The sequence below is a fragment of the Metarhizium brunneum genome, chromosome 4 (genome assembly GCF_013426205.1).
Source record: "Metarhizium brunneum chromosome 4, complete sequence".
Taxonomy (NCBI): Eukaryota; Fungi; Ascomycota; class Sordariomycetes; order Hypocreales; family Clavicipitaceae; genus Metarhizium; species Metarhizium brunneum.
Window position 1 is genome coordinate 560,504 of NC_089425.1, and position 16,697 is coordinate 577,200.

The 16,697-nt window shown below is 48.0% G+C and overlaps 3 protein-coding genes across 3 annotated transcripts; 2 read left to right on the forward strand and 1 right to left on the reverse strand.

Moving 5' to 3' along the window:
• Nucleotides 1-3,035: 3,035 nt before the first annotated feature.
• Nucleotides 3,036-4,040, forward strand: G6M90_00g068440 (uncharacterized protein; the record flags this gene model as incomplete). The annotated part of the gene is made up of 1 exon (XM_014685110.1): nt 3,036-4,040. The coding sequence occupies one exon, from the start codon at nt 3,036-3,038 to the stop codon at nt 4,038-4,040; it is 1,005 nt and encodes a 334-aa protein (XP_014540596.1).
• A 5,557-nt stretch (nt 4,041-9,597) lies between these two features.
• On the reverse strand, nt 9,598-11,136 carry G6M90_00g068450 (uncharacterized protein; the record flags this gene model as incomplete). Its single annotated transcript, XM_014685112.2, has 1 exon — nt 9,598-11,136. One exon carries the CDS (start codon nt 11,134-11,136, stop codon nt 9,598-9,600), a length of 1,539 nt encoding a protein of 512 aa, XP_014540598.1.
• Nucleotides 11,137-12,179: 1,043 nt separating this feature from the next.
• Nucleotides 12,180-13,094, forward strand: G6M90_00g068460 (uncharacterized protein; the record flags this gene model as incomplete). Its single annotated transcript, XM_014685113.1, has 2 exons — nt 12,180-12,855; nt 12,910-13,094. 2 exons carry the CDS (start codon nt 12,180-12,182, stop codon nt 13,092-13,094), a joined length of 861 nt encoding a protein of 286 aa, XP_014540599.1.
• Between the last annotated feature and the right edge of the window lie 3,603 nt (nt 13,095-16,697).

Below are 16,697 nucleotides of genomic sequence, written 5' to 3' on the forward strand. Positions count from 1 at the left end.
CTGACAGCTGGAGGATCGACAGACCGGCTTTTTGATTAAGCACTGTCTTATAACGACATGGCGGTGTATATAACAACTATATCCCCGGGCATCATGTAACTGCATGGGGAAGAACTAACACGCGAGGTGTGTTCCGGTCCCATGGGTTGAACCTGTAGCTAGGGAAGATGCGAAGGTGCCTTCTGTTGGTCACACTGCTTGACATAAATGCATCACAGGTTGCTAGCCTGCTCCATACCTGACAAGCCCAAGGTCTTATACTGAACCTTGCCTTACGCCACACACTCCTCGACTAGTTCCGTCCGGCTATTAGGGATAAAAGAGACGAAAGCCGTTTCCCTGCCTCTTATATTCTGGCAGGCGTCGATTAAGATAAATAGACTGCACCTGCAACTTACATATCTTAATGTCAAGCAACGAATATAGTCACCAGAGACAGAGAGGATGAAGAATAATCCACAGTTACAAACGGACAGCCGCGCAGCTAGCAACGATAAAGAACTACAAGAGCAGGATTTATATTTGCCTTTAGAAAATAGTGAGTATTGGTCGTCCTTAACAGGCGCAATCATAGTCTCTCATGTCTCATGAACACACACTTGCTACAAATAGAGCAAAGCTATTGTGTTAAAACAGACAAACAGAAAGCTTCAGTCGGTGCTAATATTTGTGCTTTTGCTTTAGTCGGTAGAATTATGAAGAAGGCCCTACCGGACAATGCGAAACTTTCCAACGAGGCCAAGGTGTGTGTCCAGAGATGCACTAGCGAATTCATTTCATTCATTACTTCTGAGGGTGAGTCGATTGGGAACCTGCTCGCGAGCTGGTAGTGATTACCATACCAGCTAAATGATACCATTTATTCTTGATGGCAAGCTTACTAAACGACTCTTGGCGACCAGCTTGCGAAAAGGCCTCGGCCCAGAAACGAAATACTGTGAAAGGAGAAGATATTCTGTCTGCAATGAAGTCACTCAGTTTCGATCATTACGCGGAGACTTTAGAAATCTATCATTCTGGGTACCTAAACAGAACTTCCGGTGGCCATATAATGCCAAGTGAGGCCGGCAACGGAGGCGCGCTTGGGCAAGAGCTTGCCTGTGGTGAAGGCAGCGTCGAGCCCAAATACCTGTCTAGACAACATGCCGACGATGATTCTATCACTGATTTTTCCCACCCAGAATAATCCATGCTACAACATAATGGTGGGAAAGATGGACTCAGATCTTGTGAGACTGAGCAATTCATCACCCGCAGGCGTTGCAACTGCTTTCGTTTGCTTCAACATGAACATTTTGAGATGCAGTCGGTGGATTAATATTCAGAGTCGGACCAAGTTTTAGATGCTATGATAAAGGGACCCATTTTGATTTGAGACTAGGTGGCCCAATCGAAGAGATAGATGCATTCAATCGCTTCGAAATCTTTGGCAACCTCGAATGTAACACATGATCTTGTGGGAGTTGAATTATGATGCTATCTGATGGTCTCACATCTTCAAACACTACATCTTCAATCCCTTACTGGCGGGACTGCGATTGTCAGTAATAACCTTATGCGTTACCTGTCAGTCCGGCCACCAGAGTGCCGGTTCCTGCTAAGAAAGTCATGCACTTCCCAGCTAGCACTTACAGGTGATGTGTGTTCAGGACAAAGCCCAAGTTTCGTTTTCAAGATACGAATTCCCACGGCCAGTTACCTGTGATTAAGGTCCTCTTTCTGGAACTAACTACCAAGGACTTTGCGAGATCGGGCAAGGGTATCTAGAAGGTATGGTCCCCCACAGTCACTGGTAATATCCCTTCCGTTTGGCATTAGGAGCGATTGGTGCAGGGATCGTACCCTTCATATCCCAGCTTATCCCAGAACATGAAGATTTGAACAAGGCTGTTTCGTCTTAGTCCGTGCTAGCTCACTTCTAAATACAGAGACTTGCATAGTTTAGTCTACGGTCTGTCTGTTTAGTGTGACGTCATTGGTAGGTAATTTGAGAGCCCAGTGTAACAGGCTGAGCCTGATGTGGCTCGGCTTGCACTCTCGCCGGGACCCATCCGTAAGCGAGATTAACCACGTGTCGATCTCAGAAGCTCAAGAGCTCCTCGAGCTCTCCTTTTCTTGTCCTGTTTTCTCTTTCTCTTTAACGTTTAGATACTCGTAGTAGTTGCCTAGCTAGTTGTCACTATACTCTGTCGGATAAGGCTGCCTCTGTTAGTTGAACATGCAGACTTGACGTAATTGCTGGATGTCATAAAATCATTGATATCAGTAGTTTGAGTGGCTGGAAAGTCTTCTAAACTAAAGATAAAAGACATGAAGCCTTCTGAAGGATAGACACAACAACAACAATTTTTATATTCAATAAAATAAGCTTAATTAACAATGAGTCTCATAACGTGATATACTCAGCTTGGACCGTTACACCCAGAAGTACTGCACTCTCGTATCGCCCTTTTCTTCCGCAAAGGACATTAATTTTCTACGCGCCCAGTGTCAGGCAGTGAACGTTGATGCATCTAGCCCCGGCAGACTATTTCCTTTGTTAACTGAAGATCCTTCGGCTGCTGGCTGAAAAATATGCATCTCAATTCGACACATGCATACCATGCCTAGGATCTGGGGCTTACATTGTTGGTACGGTGCAATTCTAGAGTAGTTTAGTCAAAATTCAATAGTTCGAGATGGGTCCGGCCCTTTTCCCATATAGTTCATTCTGGAACAGCGCAATCCAATTATTGACGTGCATTTGATATCAGTTCAGAGAACAAGGCATCAAATGGTGAAATTGCGACTTAAAAACCGAAACGCAGCTTCTCAAATAGAACCCGGTCAAAAATGCTTGCATGGACAGAAAGCATGCCTACATGAGCCGTGAATTTCACAGAACAAAATTCTGCATGTAGATTAACAACTCATTTTTCAGGAGTTGCTTGCCTGACGTCTATATAAAGCTGGACAATTTCCATAACCTTTGGAAACGCAGCGCTTTTATGCCTCCAAAGCAAATACCAATTTCTCAACAAACTCTCTATTCCACGATGAGCTTTATTAGTACTTTTGATTCGGATCGTACCCTTTCCCAACTCTATCACGATGCAAAAAGGCTTCCTGAATATGCATCGACAACATTGTTTGGACATTGGCTTCGAGTATATATTTTCACAGAGAAAGATTGGGTCATTTCCACTGAAAGGCCTACAAGGGAGCATCATGATCGTACGCGTCTGGATATCGTCGTGCAAACCTTGCTTCTTGATCCAACATATGCGACGATCAAATCCAAGTTTCTTCGTAATACCTGGATATTCTGGCTCACAGCAGAGGGGAAAAAACAAAAATCCGGACGTGAGGATCTGCGGTACGCCGAAGAACAGGCATATACTAAGACTTGGAACTACTTGCATGAAAACAAGGATGCTGTACGATCCTGCTGGGTGATGACCTACTTTGGCACTCAAGCACGCTTGTGGGCATGTCAGTATAAGGGTTCTGGCGCACTCGAAGCTTTCCTTCCCTTGGAGGGGGAAAATGGTGAAAAGTCTTCCTACCTCGACATAAAAGAGAACGAACATTATTTTAATATCGGCTGGGCCTACATCAAGGAAAATCTTGTACCAGAGCCTAATGAGTTCGAGGAGTTTTGGAGGCTTACAACCAGTCCCGCAGGACCTTCTGCTGAAGCTGCCCCTGACCCATCCCCGACGGATGACAGGCCTAGCGTAATCTATCCCGCGTATTATACCTTCGTTGTAGTCGTCAAGCTAATCAAGACGGCGGAGACGGCGGAGGGGCTTCGTACGCAAGTCAGGCATTCCGACAAGAGGGAACAGCATTTTCCGCGACAGTTATGGCGAAGTGTCAAAGTTATGTGTGACAACAACGTTCATGCAGATGGTTTTGTTGCGGATGACCTAGGTTATTGGACGTGGACCCTTGAGCCTGAGCTGGAGGATGAGGACCCAGAGCATATAGGTACAGACAAGACCAAGGGGAAGGGGAAAGGGAAGGCCAAGGAGAAGCATCATCATAAGGCTCGGAAGTGATTTCATCGTCCATACAAGATTTATTCTTATAGAACGTCGCCGCGGCTTGTTTTCGTATATCTCATCCTCATTTCATCCTGATTAAACCAACAATATAGAACGCCAGTCATCTCACAACACGTCCAATCTGCTAGCCCGTCAATGTGATCGTGGTCTTTAAGGCATTCTACTTTGACGCCTTCTAACTTCCCGACGCCACTTTGGTCAAAGATGGTGTTAGCAAAACAGAGACGTACTGGCCATTCGTATTCTGTGAATGGATCAACGCCTAGTCTACATTGTCCGAGCGCTAGCTTCCCGCCACCCCTGTACTGTATAGTAATACCTCTGCAAAAGTTCGTCCTAGGAATGCAATAGACTCGAATTTGAGAGACATTTGAGAGGGGTGCTGACGAGATGTATGGATCCTCTATTGGCGGTAGGCTAGGATCAAAACGCTTCGGGGCGGCTGCAGTGTCGCAAATTGTGTATTTTTCGGAAAAGGCGCTGACGAAGCATATCGGAAGAGTATCTTTCTTTCTATATATAAGCGTTTGAGGCCACTTGAGCGACATAAACTGTCGAGACTTTAGTGTATACGGTCCGATGAGAACGTCTCCTACAGACTCAAAACGAAACTGCATTTTATTAGATATTATAATAACTCATATAATTGTGTCTTTTATCTTACCAATAAATGTTGTGGTTGAGAAACTCTTCCAAGCCGATTTGGAAGCACACTAAAGCTAATTTCTGTGATCTGTCCTTCGATAGGCATATAAATCCAAGTTACCGTCTCCCGCCTTTCAGGCGTAAGATTCTTAAAAGTCCTGTCGGCATATAACTGGGTCTTTGTATGAGTATGGACAGCATATGTGGAGCCGTGTGCAACAAAAAATGTAATTCCGGTACAGAGAGACAACTCTACGGTGCCCAAATGGCAAGCCAGAGAGCGGTTGGTTTGGTCCGGTTGTCCAACAATGCCTCGACCCAGAGGCGGCGGGAAAGGAGTGTCCCAAATATGAAAAGGCCTAGTCACTCCCCGTAGTCTGGCCATACCAAACTAAGAGCTGTTAGTGATGTGTCCTGGAGCTTTGGGCGTAGACAAACCTACTTGGAAGTCCACGGACACACCATTGAACCGTTCAGCCGCTTCAACAATGTAGCCCATGCAGTCGGACCGAGAGGATATCTTTCGATCCAACTGTGTTAGTCTCTCAATGCACAGGAGACCTCGCGAGTCAATTGCCAAACGAACAATTGAGCCACTTGCACTGCCTTCGAGTTGCGGTGCATTGCCACGAACCCAAGTCTTGACGTTAAGGAGCGGAATTATTCGGTCCTGGAGTTGGTTGTTCTCCTGCATCGCTGTCACATGACGAGCTAGATCCAAAACGCTGCAGTACCAAGTATCATTGCAAAAGTCCCAGATCATCTTCAAGATCTCCGGAGGCAGCCTCGTTAGCCCTCCGAGCAGCCAGTCGACGCTGAAACTACCCAATTCTCCGACAATGCACCGGACATCAGAGTAATGGATGTCGAAGTAGGGCTGAACGTTCAGAGACGACGCACCTTGCCAAAGACTCCTTCGTGTTGCTGCCACCCACAGTAGGCAGTGCTTAGTTTTAATGTTAGCGTCAGTGTCACAGTCGTCAAGCCCGGTGACACTGACTCGACACAAGAACAACTCCATGCAGTGCGTATGTATTGTGCAAGTCTCAACAGACCGACAGCACTGACTACAATCGGGCATGCGGCATAGCCTCTCGTCAGCACAATAGCGAGATCTCGGAAAGACAGACTCCCCATGAATAGTGATGCTAACTTGCCAGTCATCACCTTGGCTGGCAACTAAAAATCGAAAACATCAGCAATTCATTTGTCGGTATCGGGAACTCCGGCGCATACATGTGTAAAATCGGTCCCCAGCACAAAATAAGAAGCCGCAAGCGCCACAGCGAGAGTGTACGCGAAGGTGCGTGATTTCGGCCATTTCACGTCGACCGTTGCTGCATTTTAAGTAACTCCGTTCCCAGTCTTATCCAGTCTTAGGTGACGGGAAGCACTGGCGATAAATACGCTGCGTCCCGCCCAACCACCTTCACCGCCTTGCCTCTTTTCGCCCAGGTAGAATTTTACCCTGGCGATCACAGTAATTTAGCCTCTCACAGCAGTGTCAATTTCTGAGTTGGTCGCAGGTCATCATGTCATCAATCTAGTCACATGGACATTTCTAGAGTTACTGGCACTGCATTAGAGCATACTTCTTAACTGCATTTTATTTGACAACTATACAGTCCTCGACGTCTTCCTATCCATCAAGCGAATATGATTCCTTCTGCTCTGCCATGTCTTTCTCTATGCTTCTCCAAACGTGTTTTACACTCCTCATTTTCCGTGCTGCATGATCGTCACGTATTTCCGCAGCCTTCTTGAAAGCGATGACGGACTTTCAGAACAGCCTTATCGCGTCGGGCCGGCTTGTGGAGAGCCAGCGACTTGCCCCAGAATGAAGACGAGCTGGGATAACGGGGGGTTTTGGGTTATTTATGGTGCACGGAAGAATCTCGCATTTGACGCCATCTTTTGGCGGGAGCTAGATTCACGATTCTTTGAGCAGTCTGGGGTGTCCCAGGAAGATGCATGGATGAAGTGGTTGGATATGGTGGGTGAACCAGAGATGGCGGGGATGAAGGCATGGAGACGAGGGTCTTGCCGTGGGTTGTAGATGAGTAGTTGTAATCATGTCGGAGCTAGCAAAGTGCTTTTATGCAGTCTGTAGGATGTCGCACAACATGGTCAGTTGGACGGCATCTGCTAGGTCGTATTGTATGACAGGGATGCCCATGGCGAATTTGACGAGGAGATTCTTGCAGAGATGGTAGGCTTTGTACAGACAAATAGAAAAGTGCTGGAGGCTTACAAAAAGGCGTGTAACTACCGTTTTTCCCAAGCCAGCGATTGAATAAACTTCTGTTTGGCCGTCGTTCATCGTCAGTCTGCGCACGACACAACCAAATTACGTATGCTACGGGTCCCCGCTAGGTCTGGCGCCTGTTCTTCAGGAGGTATGAACTGGAGAGCCTGCTCTAAACCTCATCCTGTACCGGCAGCCCTCATGTCCGTATTTAGCAGCAGTGCCTGGATTGAAAGTAACCCTAGTTCATGATTCTGCCAACCAACTTTTTCAAGCTGTGGTCTGTAAGGCAATACTCCCCAAACGGGAGCTTATGAGACGTGTCGAAAATGCTCCGAACCCCCATTTATTAGAAAGGGACATCTGAGCCAATAATTTCTTGAAGAGAGATGTGTGCAGGTGGATGTACGTACTGGATACGGAAGAGAGGGGTGGGAGATTGCATTCCAAGTGTCAAAGCGTCAAATTATACCTGTCGCTGGAGGAGCATCGGCTATGCAGGAGCTTCAATATTTTGGCTTGTGCGTCCTCCTTCCAGACTTTGGCAAACTCTGCCCCATCTACAGGCTTAAACTCGGAGTCTCGGTTTTCGGGATCTAAGATGACCTGTTTTTGTGTGTATGAATGTGTGTGTTCATACATGCGGCTCCCCACCAACCAGTAATCACATTTAAACGCCCTGGCAATTGTGATCCATCAACAATGACTCCTCGATTGGCTGGCGCCGTTCCGGTCGAGAAATCACAACCAACAGCCCCATACATCGTGCAGTCGTGGTCGCGTTTCATCTGTACAATCATACAGCCCACCCAAAGCTTATGGTATGATGGGAACCACTACGCAAGCGCCTATTCCCTTGTACGAATATGAGACGCGAATCCTGTTGCCTTTTCCAATGAACCTAAAAAAAGCCAAAATCTGATATAAATATAGCCCAGTTGAGGGATTATAGAACGACGCCGGTAGGAGTGGCTTTTTCCAAGCTTAGTTACACTACTCCAACACGTTCACCTCATTTGAAGTGCGTCTTTAACTGCCTCGGCGCTGTGTCACGGTATGTCCAACTCCAATCCCACTATCACACCACAATCACTGGTCTATGTCATTATGGCTGGTCGCGGTTCGGCTTCTTGTTCGCCTCGACGCAAAGATCCAGCCTTATGATGCTTGGGCGGTGTATGAAGCCTGCCTTTTGGGGTGTGACATGCTTCGAGGATTGTCGTCTAACCCTGGAATCGACCTCAATCCAGCCATTCCAGGCCAATTGGGGGATACAATTCTGCATTTTGTCCTTCGATCGCCACCGTCTCGATTTGTAAATGATAAGGCGGATATAGTGGCAATGCTACTGCTTCGAGGCGCCGACGCTTAGCGGCGCGATCGGCTGTGTAATAATGCCTTGCATATTGTAGCAAACTCCTTGCAACAAAGCGACGAATATGGGTATAGGATAATGCAGCTCTTCTATAGCGGATCTAGGCATGTCTTGCCAATGCACGTTCGTAGTCGATTCATCGCAGAAATTGACGCTGTGAATGAAGATGGAAACACTGCATTACATCTGGCCGTCCTGAAAAACAATGTGGGATGTGTGGAGCTTCTACTGAGCCATGGAGCAAACCCACGTATTAAAGGGCAACATGGCAAGCCGCCTTTATTTTTCGCGTTATCTCGCAATGTTCTGCAAGTGTCTCGCATGTTGGAAGCGCATGGCGCTGCCTAGACTAGATGGATGAGCAGGAAACCTGCCGTTTTGATAGCGGCAAAGTTAATTGTCGCAATTTAATATCTCCCAATGTTGTTTTGTTTATAATCACTGGGAATTACCTCATAATCACTCTGTTTGTGGGATGCTTAAGTGAGGCATGTAATGAATTTTTAATATGCTATCTACCTCTACGTGGATTGGTCTGATATGGCGAACGTTCAGGACTACTGATTTCTTCTTCCTCGCCTCCAACCTCTGAAAAAGGGTTAAAAATGATACGTTGTAGACCGCGCGGCGTCCTAATCCTCTTCCAATTATCATAACTGCAACTTATAGCGCCTGCATAGACAGTGTCTACCGATCCTCTGCACATCGGACAGTTTCCCCTCCTACCTGGTTGGTCCCAATTGCCACGTTCTTGGAAAACGAATGATCTAGAAAGGCAAGTCGTATGGAACATATGCTTGCAGTTGGTGATCACAGCGGCGTAGCTATTCATATTTTCAAGCTCTATCACGTCCTGGCAGATGCCGCACTCTCTATCCTCAGTGGGTGCAGATGGGTACAAGTGGTCGTTAGTGAAGTTCCACGTGGACACCTCCCAGGGAAACTGGTTGCCTGGGAAATTAGAGTTAGCAACTCTCACGTTCGGATATGACTCGCTGTGCCACAGATACACTATTGGAGCAAAATAATCGTTACTCCTGCCAGAATCACGGCAAAATCTGCAACAGTAATTGGACATGGTCAAAAAAGGAACAGTTGTGCCAAAGTCCCGCAATAAGCCCTGATCAAAACAACCGCGATGAAATGCACATCCACATTGCAGGCTGATTTCAGGTTGAGATGTCTCTGTGCAGACTCTACATGAGGTCGGTGGCAGACGTCGGTCTTCGTTGTAAATTTTCAACCACTACTAAAACTTCGTATTAGTACACTCCAACTAGAAAGTATCAGACTCGTACCTCTTCAGGAAATGTGCCTGATTGTTGGCTAGTGCTTGGACGTCGGCGCGTGTTTGGCTGTTGACGAGCTTCCTCACGACCCTGGTTGGTAGATCGTTGGCGGTTTGGCGACGGACTGCGAGGAGACGATGGCTGCTGGCTCGACCCGTTGCCTCGCTGTGCATTGGTGGAGGGTTCTTGGCTTGCTCTACTGTCCCGTGCTGTGCGTCTTGGGGTGCGTCGAACTACGGGTGGTGTGTTTTGCCTGGATGAGCCGGCTGGTGGTGATGGTGGCCGCTCTGGTTGTGCCGCACGCGGTGGATTACGCCGCAGTTGCTGACCCTCTGCCTGCAGTAGCCGCCGTTCCGCTGCAGGGAGTGGCTGAGGCGGAGGATTTTGACCAGTGGCGGTGTAGTGCCTGTTAATGAAAGCTTGGCCCTCTTTGTAGCCACCCACGAAAGTGCTTCTTGCTATCCACTTTGTGTCGTCTCCCGACTGTAGCTTGATCCACGTCATAGGATGTTGCTGGAGAGGCTCAGGCACAGGCAACAGAGATGCCACGAGAAGGATGCCAAGACGTCCGTCTCTTCGAAATTCGAAAAACTCAGCCTTTTTCATCGGCTGGATTTCATCAATGGCCACACCTGATAGGCCTACATCCGCCATCCTTCGAGCATAAGCAGGACGAGAACCGTAACCTTCTAGGGGGCGAGTGGAGAAAATAACAATATTTTTGCTAGGGGCCTTTCCTTCAATTCTTGCCGTTTCCCTGTAGCCGGTGTCTGGATGAATAATTTTAAAGTACTGACGCCCGTTTCGTTCCTGCAATTGGCCGTCCAAAGCCAGAGTCCCGTATGTCGGCTCGCCATCGTCGCTTTCTCCATTGTCGCTTTCAAATTCTCCTTCTGAAGCAAATGTCGGGACACCATCGCCATCATCATAATGTTCGGTGTCTGTCCCACTGTGGAGACCCTGTGGGTTTGGATCGCTGGCAGCATTTCCCCTGCGACGACTTCGGTTGTCATCCGCGGCGGGTTGCCTGTCACGCTGGCGGCGGTGATCGCGTGGGATCGATTCACTGGGTCGGGCGGGCCGCCCGCCTGAACCGGATGGTCCCGGACGAGAGTCTGGCTGAGGACTTGGTTCTGATTGTGTATCAGAGGAAGCTTCTGTTGTTGGTCGATCCATATCGACATCACTTGTCTGTAAGCCAATCGGGATCTCCTGCTCGTTGGCATCCCCAGACTCTGCGCTATTTCCATTGGTATTTTGCCTTCGCGGGGGTTGCCGCTGTGGATCTTGCCTTGGAGTGGCTTCTCTTTGTGAAGCTTGTCTTGAGGGGGCTCTCCGGGAATCTTGGTTTGGCAGGACCTGCGTTTGAGAGGCCCGCCTCCGACCTCGTGTTTGAGGTGGTGGGGGAGGTTCGTTGCCAGCGGTAAATTCTTCCGCTACATCCTCTAGATTGGATCGCGTCCGCCCGGACCGGGTCCGCGCAAGGCGGGGGCTTTGCTGTCCCTCTCTGACGATGTCTTGATCAGCTCTACTCATTGTAATGATAATGTAGATGCAGGTAAGGTAGATGAGAAAGAAAGAAGTAATAACGTCCTGAAAGGACAAGCTGAGGATTTTATACCTGAATCTCGGCCATTATCTAACTTTCAAAGTTCAGAAGACGAGAAACAAGCCCTTAGACTCGGGGTTCGAAAACAATGCCTTACCGCTCAATACTTGGAGCCAAGTTCCAAGCTTCACGAACCGAAATCTCGCGGTTTATCATTCAACCTCACTTTCTGGCAGTGTAAAATGTATTCCCTTAGTCGTGCATGTTCAGATTTTCCTTCCACAATTCATCCCGCCCCAAAAAAAAAATGTTTGGCATTATCAACGCATTTCAAATTTCTGCACTGGTCTTTGTCGCTCTTTACAGCTCGTTGCGACGATGGGATGCGTGGATTATACGTCACTTACAACTCATCGCCCTGAAGTACAGCAATTGTACAGGAAGATGGCAGATATCTACAAAGGATGTAGTAATCTTGCTGCTCTTTGTGGGCGTTAACATTGGTTTGATGCTGCGCCAAATCAGCCACCTCCCAATCCACCAGTCTTCTGGCCAGCTCGCGGTTTTGAACATGACCCTGTTATTCCTCGGCGGCAGGACTAACCCACTCGTGGATGTTCTTCAAATATCGGCTGCTACCTTTCAATTTTATTTTTACTGCGTAGCAGCACTAAGTATCGCACAGGCTCTCATTCACGCGTTCAACACCGCCCAAGGAACGACACAGTTCACAACCGGCGTGATAGCACTAGGCTGTGTGCTAGGGTTGATCCTGAGGTACGCAATATCCCACACCGCAGAAAAATGCGGTAAAAGGACTTGCTCAATTTGGATTCGCAAGGTAATGAGTGTGGGTTGTTGGCCTCTGCCCCCTCTCATTACCATAGCCACGGTTTGGCATTTGAACCAGGTTTCTCTTGAGGAGCAATGGGTTTCTTTGGTAGTAAGTTTGATTGGTGGACTGCTATGGCTCACATCTGAATTAATTTGGATGTATAACTACTTTCATCACGGTCGTGCAATCGCCACAATGGAGGGACAAGACGGTCGTGTCTTGAATATTCAGCTGAAGAAGCCCATCAAAGCCAGACCCGGGTATTTCTACATAAGGGCACCCGAGCTGTCGCCTGCGATGCAGAGTCAGCCCATCCATATGCTATGGTGGCAGCCAAATGCACCTTCGATACAGCATTTTGCAGTGTTGACCAACCAGGTGAAACGGGCTCCTTCTCTCGGGCGCTTTCCCATTCGATTGGATGGACCTTACCAGGAAGACCTGCATTTAGGCAAATATGAGGCCGTGATGTTTGTCGCTCAAGGGCCTGCTCTTTCTCGAGTTCTACCGCATCTCCTTTATCTGACCACCAGAATAACGCGAGACAAATTTGCCAAGGTGCAAAGCAATCGGTGGTACCTGGATGGCTTATTCAGTGACAAAACGCGGAAGGTCGATTTATATTGGAAAATGGATCAAAACGATGACATCTCCTCTGTTAGCGCATATTTCGACGAACTAAGCGACTGCGGAGCTGACAGCAAGGTGCAAGCTTGGATATTCTACCCTGAAGGTCTTCCAAGACAGACAAGACTTCCAAGGCCAAAAGGCAGGCAACACTGGTTTCCATTTGACGGGGATTTTCTACGACAAGTGTCTTCAGCGATTGAAACGCAGTCAAAGAGAACACCAGGGCGAGCGAAAGTAGTCAGTAAGTTCATCGCTATCTGGAAACGATGCAAATGCTCCTTCGCTAACTGTCTAGTTTGTGGTTCCGAAGTGTTCAACTCGACTGTTCGAAGAGACATTAGAAATTACATCCAGGCCGATAACCTGATTAGTCTCAGCGAGCTGGTCACTATGTCTTGGGCGACAAACGAGAAGGGCAACAAGCAACAGCAAAAGCTCAGGAAGACAGATGTCGGACATGCAGGCCATAGCGAAAAATAGATCTAAGATCCATAGATCTATTACTTCTGGGCTACGCTTCAAGCTCTCTAAGTAAAAATTCATTTTCTTAAATATAGAAAACTTAGTTCTTCTGCTGTATTTGCCACATACCAAGAGCCTCAAGGCCCGCCAGCGTAGACGGGAGGAAGCGCCGCTTTAACTCGGAAAGGACGTGGATCTGAGAGCAGATCTGTCAGACAGATTCCAAAATCTGCCAAACTGGAAACGAGAAACTTTTTTAAACCAAAATAAAGTGCTTCTTCATCTAATTAAAGCTGGCTTTCTTTATCCTCTGCATCAAGCGTCACTCAATGTCATCGGAGTCGGTGTAGTTGGTCGGAAAATGAAACGGCTACGGCGAGGCTGCCTTGTCGGCAAACATCTACAGTTGGCTTTCGCCGGCGGAAAGGCATAGATCTTCATCTCCAGCTCTTTCACATACTGTTCTAAATCATCCACCCTTTGAATCAATCCGGCACAATTCAAAGCACAGCATTGTTGCACGTCAGGGTGGCGCTTAATATCCGAGTGGCCAACAGCAGCCCCGTCAGTTGCCCGCCTCATTGTTTCAACAATAGTATCGTCTGCGTCACCCGCTTCAGGTATGCTTACGAGAAATCGACACAGAGAATGCTACACCTAGTAGCTCAACAGAAATAACGACACCATCTCTTGTATTTATACTTTTTTTGCCCAGGTCCTACTGTACCAGTACTACGCACTGCGAACACGTCAGTGACTCTTAACGGTCTATTTTTGGACGATTTTTGATAACAATGCATGGTGTGATTTGTTTCTATTTTTTGCAGCGGAGCAAAGTTCTTGAAGCGGCGCTTGCAGGATTGCTAGTAGATGTGATTAGGACCAGTCACTAACAGGGGAGCCGACGAATCATAGGTGCCCGCTGCAGCGCTAGGTATCACCTGTGCCTTCTAATATGGGCCGCCTGACACCTGACGGAAGTGCTAGGACATGGCAAGAGCCTGCGTGTATAAATATCGCTTCATTTCCCTCCACGTCATGGAAACATAAGTCGTAGTAACGCAACTACCGTAGAGTAGGATGGCCGAAAGCAAAGATGCTTATATTCTTCTCGAAGAAGAGAGAGCGAAGCATGAAGCGACCAAGGCCGAGCTAGAGCAATATCGCAATTGTTGTGAAGGTTGGGAGTCTGCTTACAATGCTTCCTCGGCCATAGTCACTCAGCTCAGTGCAAAGGTATCCTACCTTGAAAGGATGTTGTGTGCCGCACAAACTCGCCATCTACAGCTCATGACCGAAAACGGCAGACTCAATCTGACGATCCGGCATTTAGTATGAAGCATCCCCTCAACAATCTACCATATGAACTAATGTTTCTTAGGCTCCATGGAGTTGGATTAGCATCCCACCAGCGAGCTCTTGCCCAGCTCTGGAGTCTGAGGATAACGACTACTAAGAGGTGAAAGAAGACGACACAAAGGGGGAAGGTGATCAAAGTGATTGTTAGTAGCCACTTGGTGGTGGCCAAGGCAAAAATGTGAACAGTAACCGTAATTGTTATTGTAGACCCCATGGTTTCAACTATTCTCAGGGATCCTTGGCTTTTGTTGAAGCCACTGCGGCCTCAATACCTGCGAGCCTGCTTCTCAATGCTTGCACTTCCTTCGAAATTTCGAGGACGTGGGTTAGAACTACCCTGCGCCAGAATCTCGCAGATGCACGATTCTGCTCAGAAACGTCCTGTAAATCTTCAGGCATAGATGCATCATTCTCCACCAATGTTAAATGTGCAATCTGACAATCACAACGCTCTCCCATTGTGACAATAAATTTACCAACTTGCCTTCTGAATATTGATACTAGACTCGGTACGATATGAAGCAAGGCATGAACACCCACGGTCGTTTGTCAACCGCTATATATAATTATTGTCCCAAAGCACATGATCACACAATGCAGTTACTTCACACGGCACTCGGCAACATGCAACAAGTTGTATATTATCTATAGAAACACACCTCACTACAAGACATTGAACGGGACACCCAATCGCAACACGATGTCAGACCTGTTGGTGATGACATTTTGTGAGTATCAACCAACACTCACGCCTGAGACTTATCTGCACGGCACGCCCCCGTCATAGTTTGTATCACTGTGATGGTTGTAGCGGCAATGGTTGGGCCCAGGGCTGATTTGGTGTTGCCTGCTGTGGAAGAGGCTGTCTGTGCTGATGGAGTTGTTGTAGTGGGGGCAGCGGTCGTGGGAACAGGCGTGCTAGTGGCTGTACTACTCATGGTGGGATCTGGCAGGGGAACCAGGGCCAAACAACTTGCAGGATTGCATGTTCCAGGTGTGGTTGGATTAGGTTGCGTTGGCGCTGATGTTCGTGGACCTAGCGTATGCGCCGTGGGGTTGACAGCGGTTGCAGGCTTAGTATGGTCGGTATTGCTGCCCGGCCAGGTTGGCGCCTTTGACGATCCGTCAGAAGCAGTCTGGTCAAGAAAGAACCTTGTTGTGAGGCTGGCTACGGCCGTTGTCATGGTAGTCGTGATGGCTATGGTCCCACTAGTCGTCGTCAAAGTATTTGTGACAACGGCCGCGACAGGCTCAACGCACCCCAAGCGACCCTCCAGGTATCTATTTATGGCTTTTGCGTCACCGCTACCCCGGCTGTTTGCAATCACAGCGCTGTTGCACATCGGCGATGGTTGCCCAACACACAACCTTTTACCGTTAGCTGGCATCGAACGGGTGGGATGTTTGACACAAATACCAATGAATGGAGGCAGCGCCGGCCGGGGCTTCGGAGGGAAGGTTGAATTCGGCAATTTGGCGCCCTGAACAAGCCATTTGCCCAAACTGAACAGTTATTGGCAGAAATTCGTCGTTCTCAAATTGCAGGATTGCTTCGCAAGGGCCTACACTGTTAGACGCGCTGTCGACGCTGCTCCAAGTTCAGTACGGAAGGCCAAATTTAGAAAGACCGGGAGTATGCACGCACTAAGCAGACACCAATTCACCAGCCTTCAGGGGCAGCGGCGGATCAGACTGGCAAATTGTTGGTAAAGTCGCCATGCCAGCGGCAACATTGCATGCTCCAATGATAGTAAAGAACCGCATATTGTGGAGTGTTGAGTGAAGAAGCTCAAAATAGAAGTAGTTTGCAAGCCAGACAGTAGGGCCTCGGGAGAAATTTATAAGTCATTTACGGCCACTGGTTCTGAGACTTTGATTCTTAAAATTGGGCACTTCAGATCTTTGCAACAGTTCTTCTAGATGCAGGATGCCAGCTCTCTTCCCTAGGCTTTCACTCTAACTCACTCTCGTTCTGGCTATAAGAGACACCCTGTGCGTGCCCCTGATGACAATGGACAAACTTAACTCACTCAAAATGTACTCCGAATCAGACTTCACACTTCCTTTTGAGCAGATTTTAGACTGCGGCCTAGCATCCATGGCCCCTGAAGCACCAATGACCGATTCACTTGGGGCTCCGTTGACTTCCGAGAAGCAGTAAGTGCCACATCCCTAGTAGGTCCGAGAAGCATCCTGATTGGGCAAGTATCCTTCAATGTATACTTCAGAAACTAGAGCACCTCGAGAAGGATGTTGGTCAGA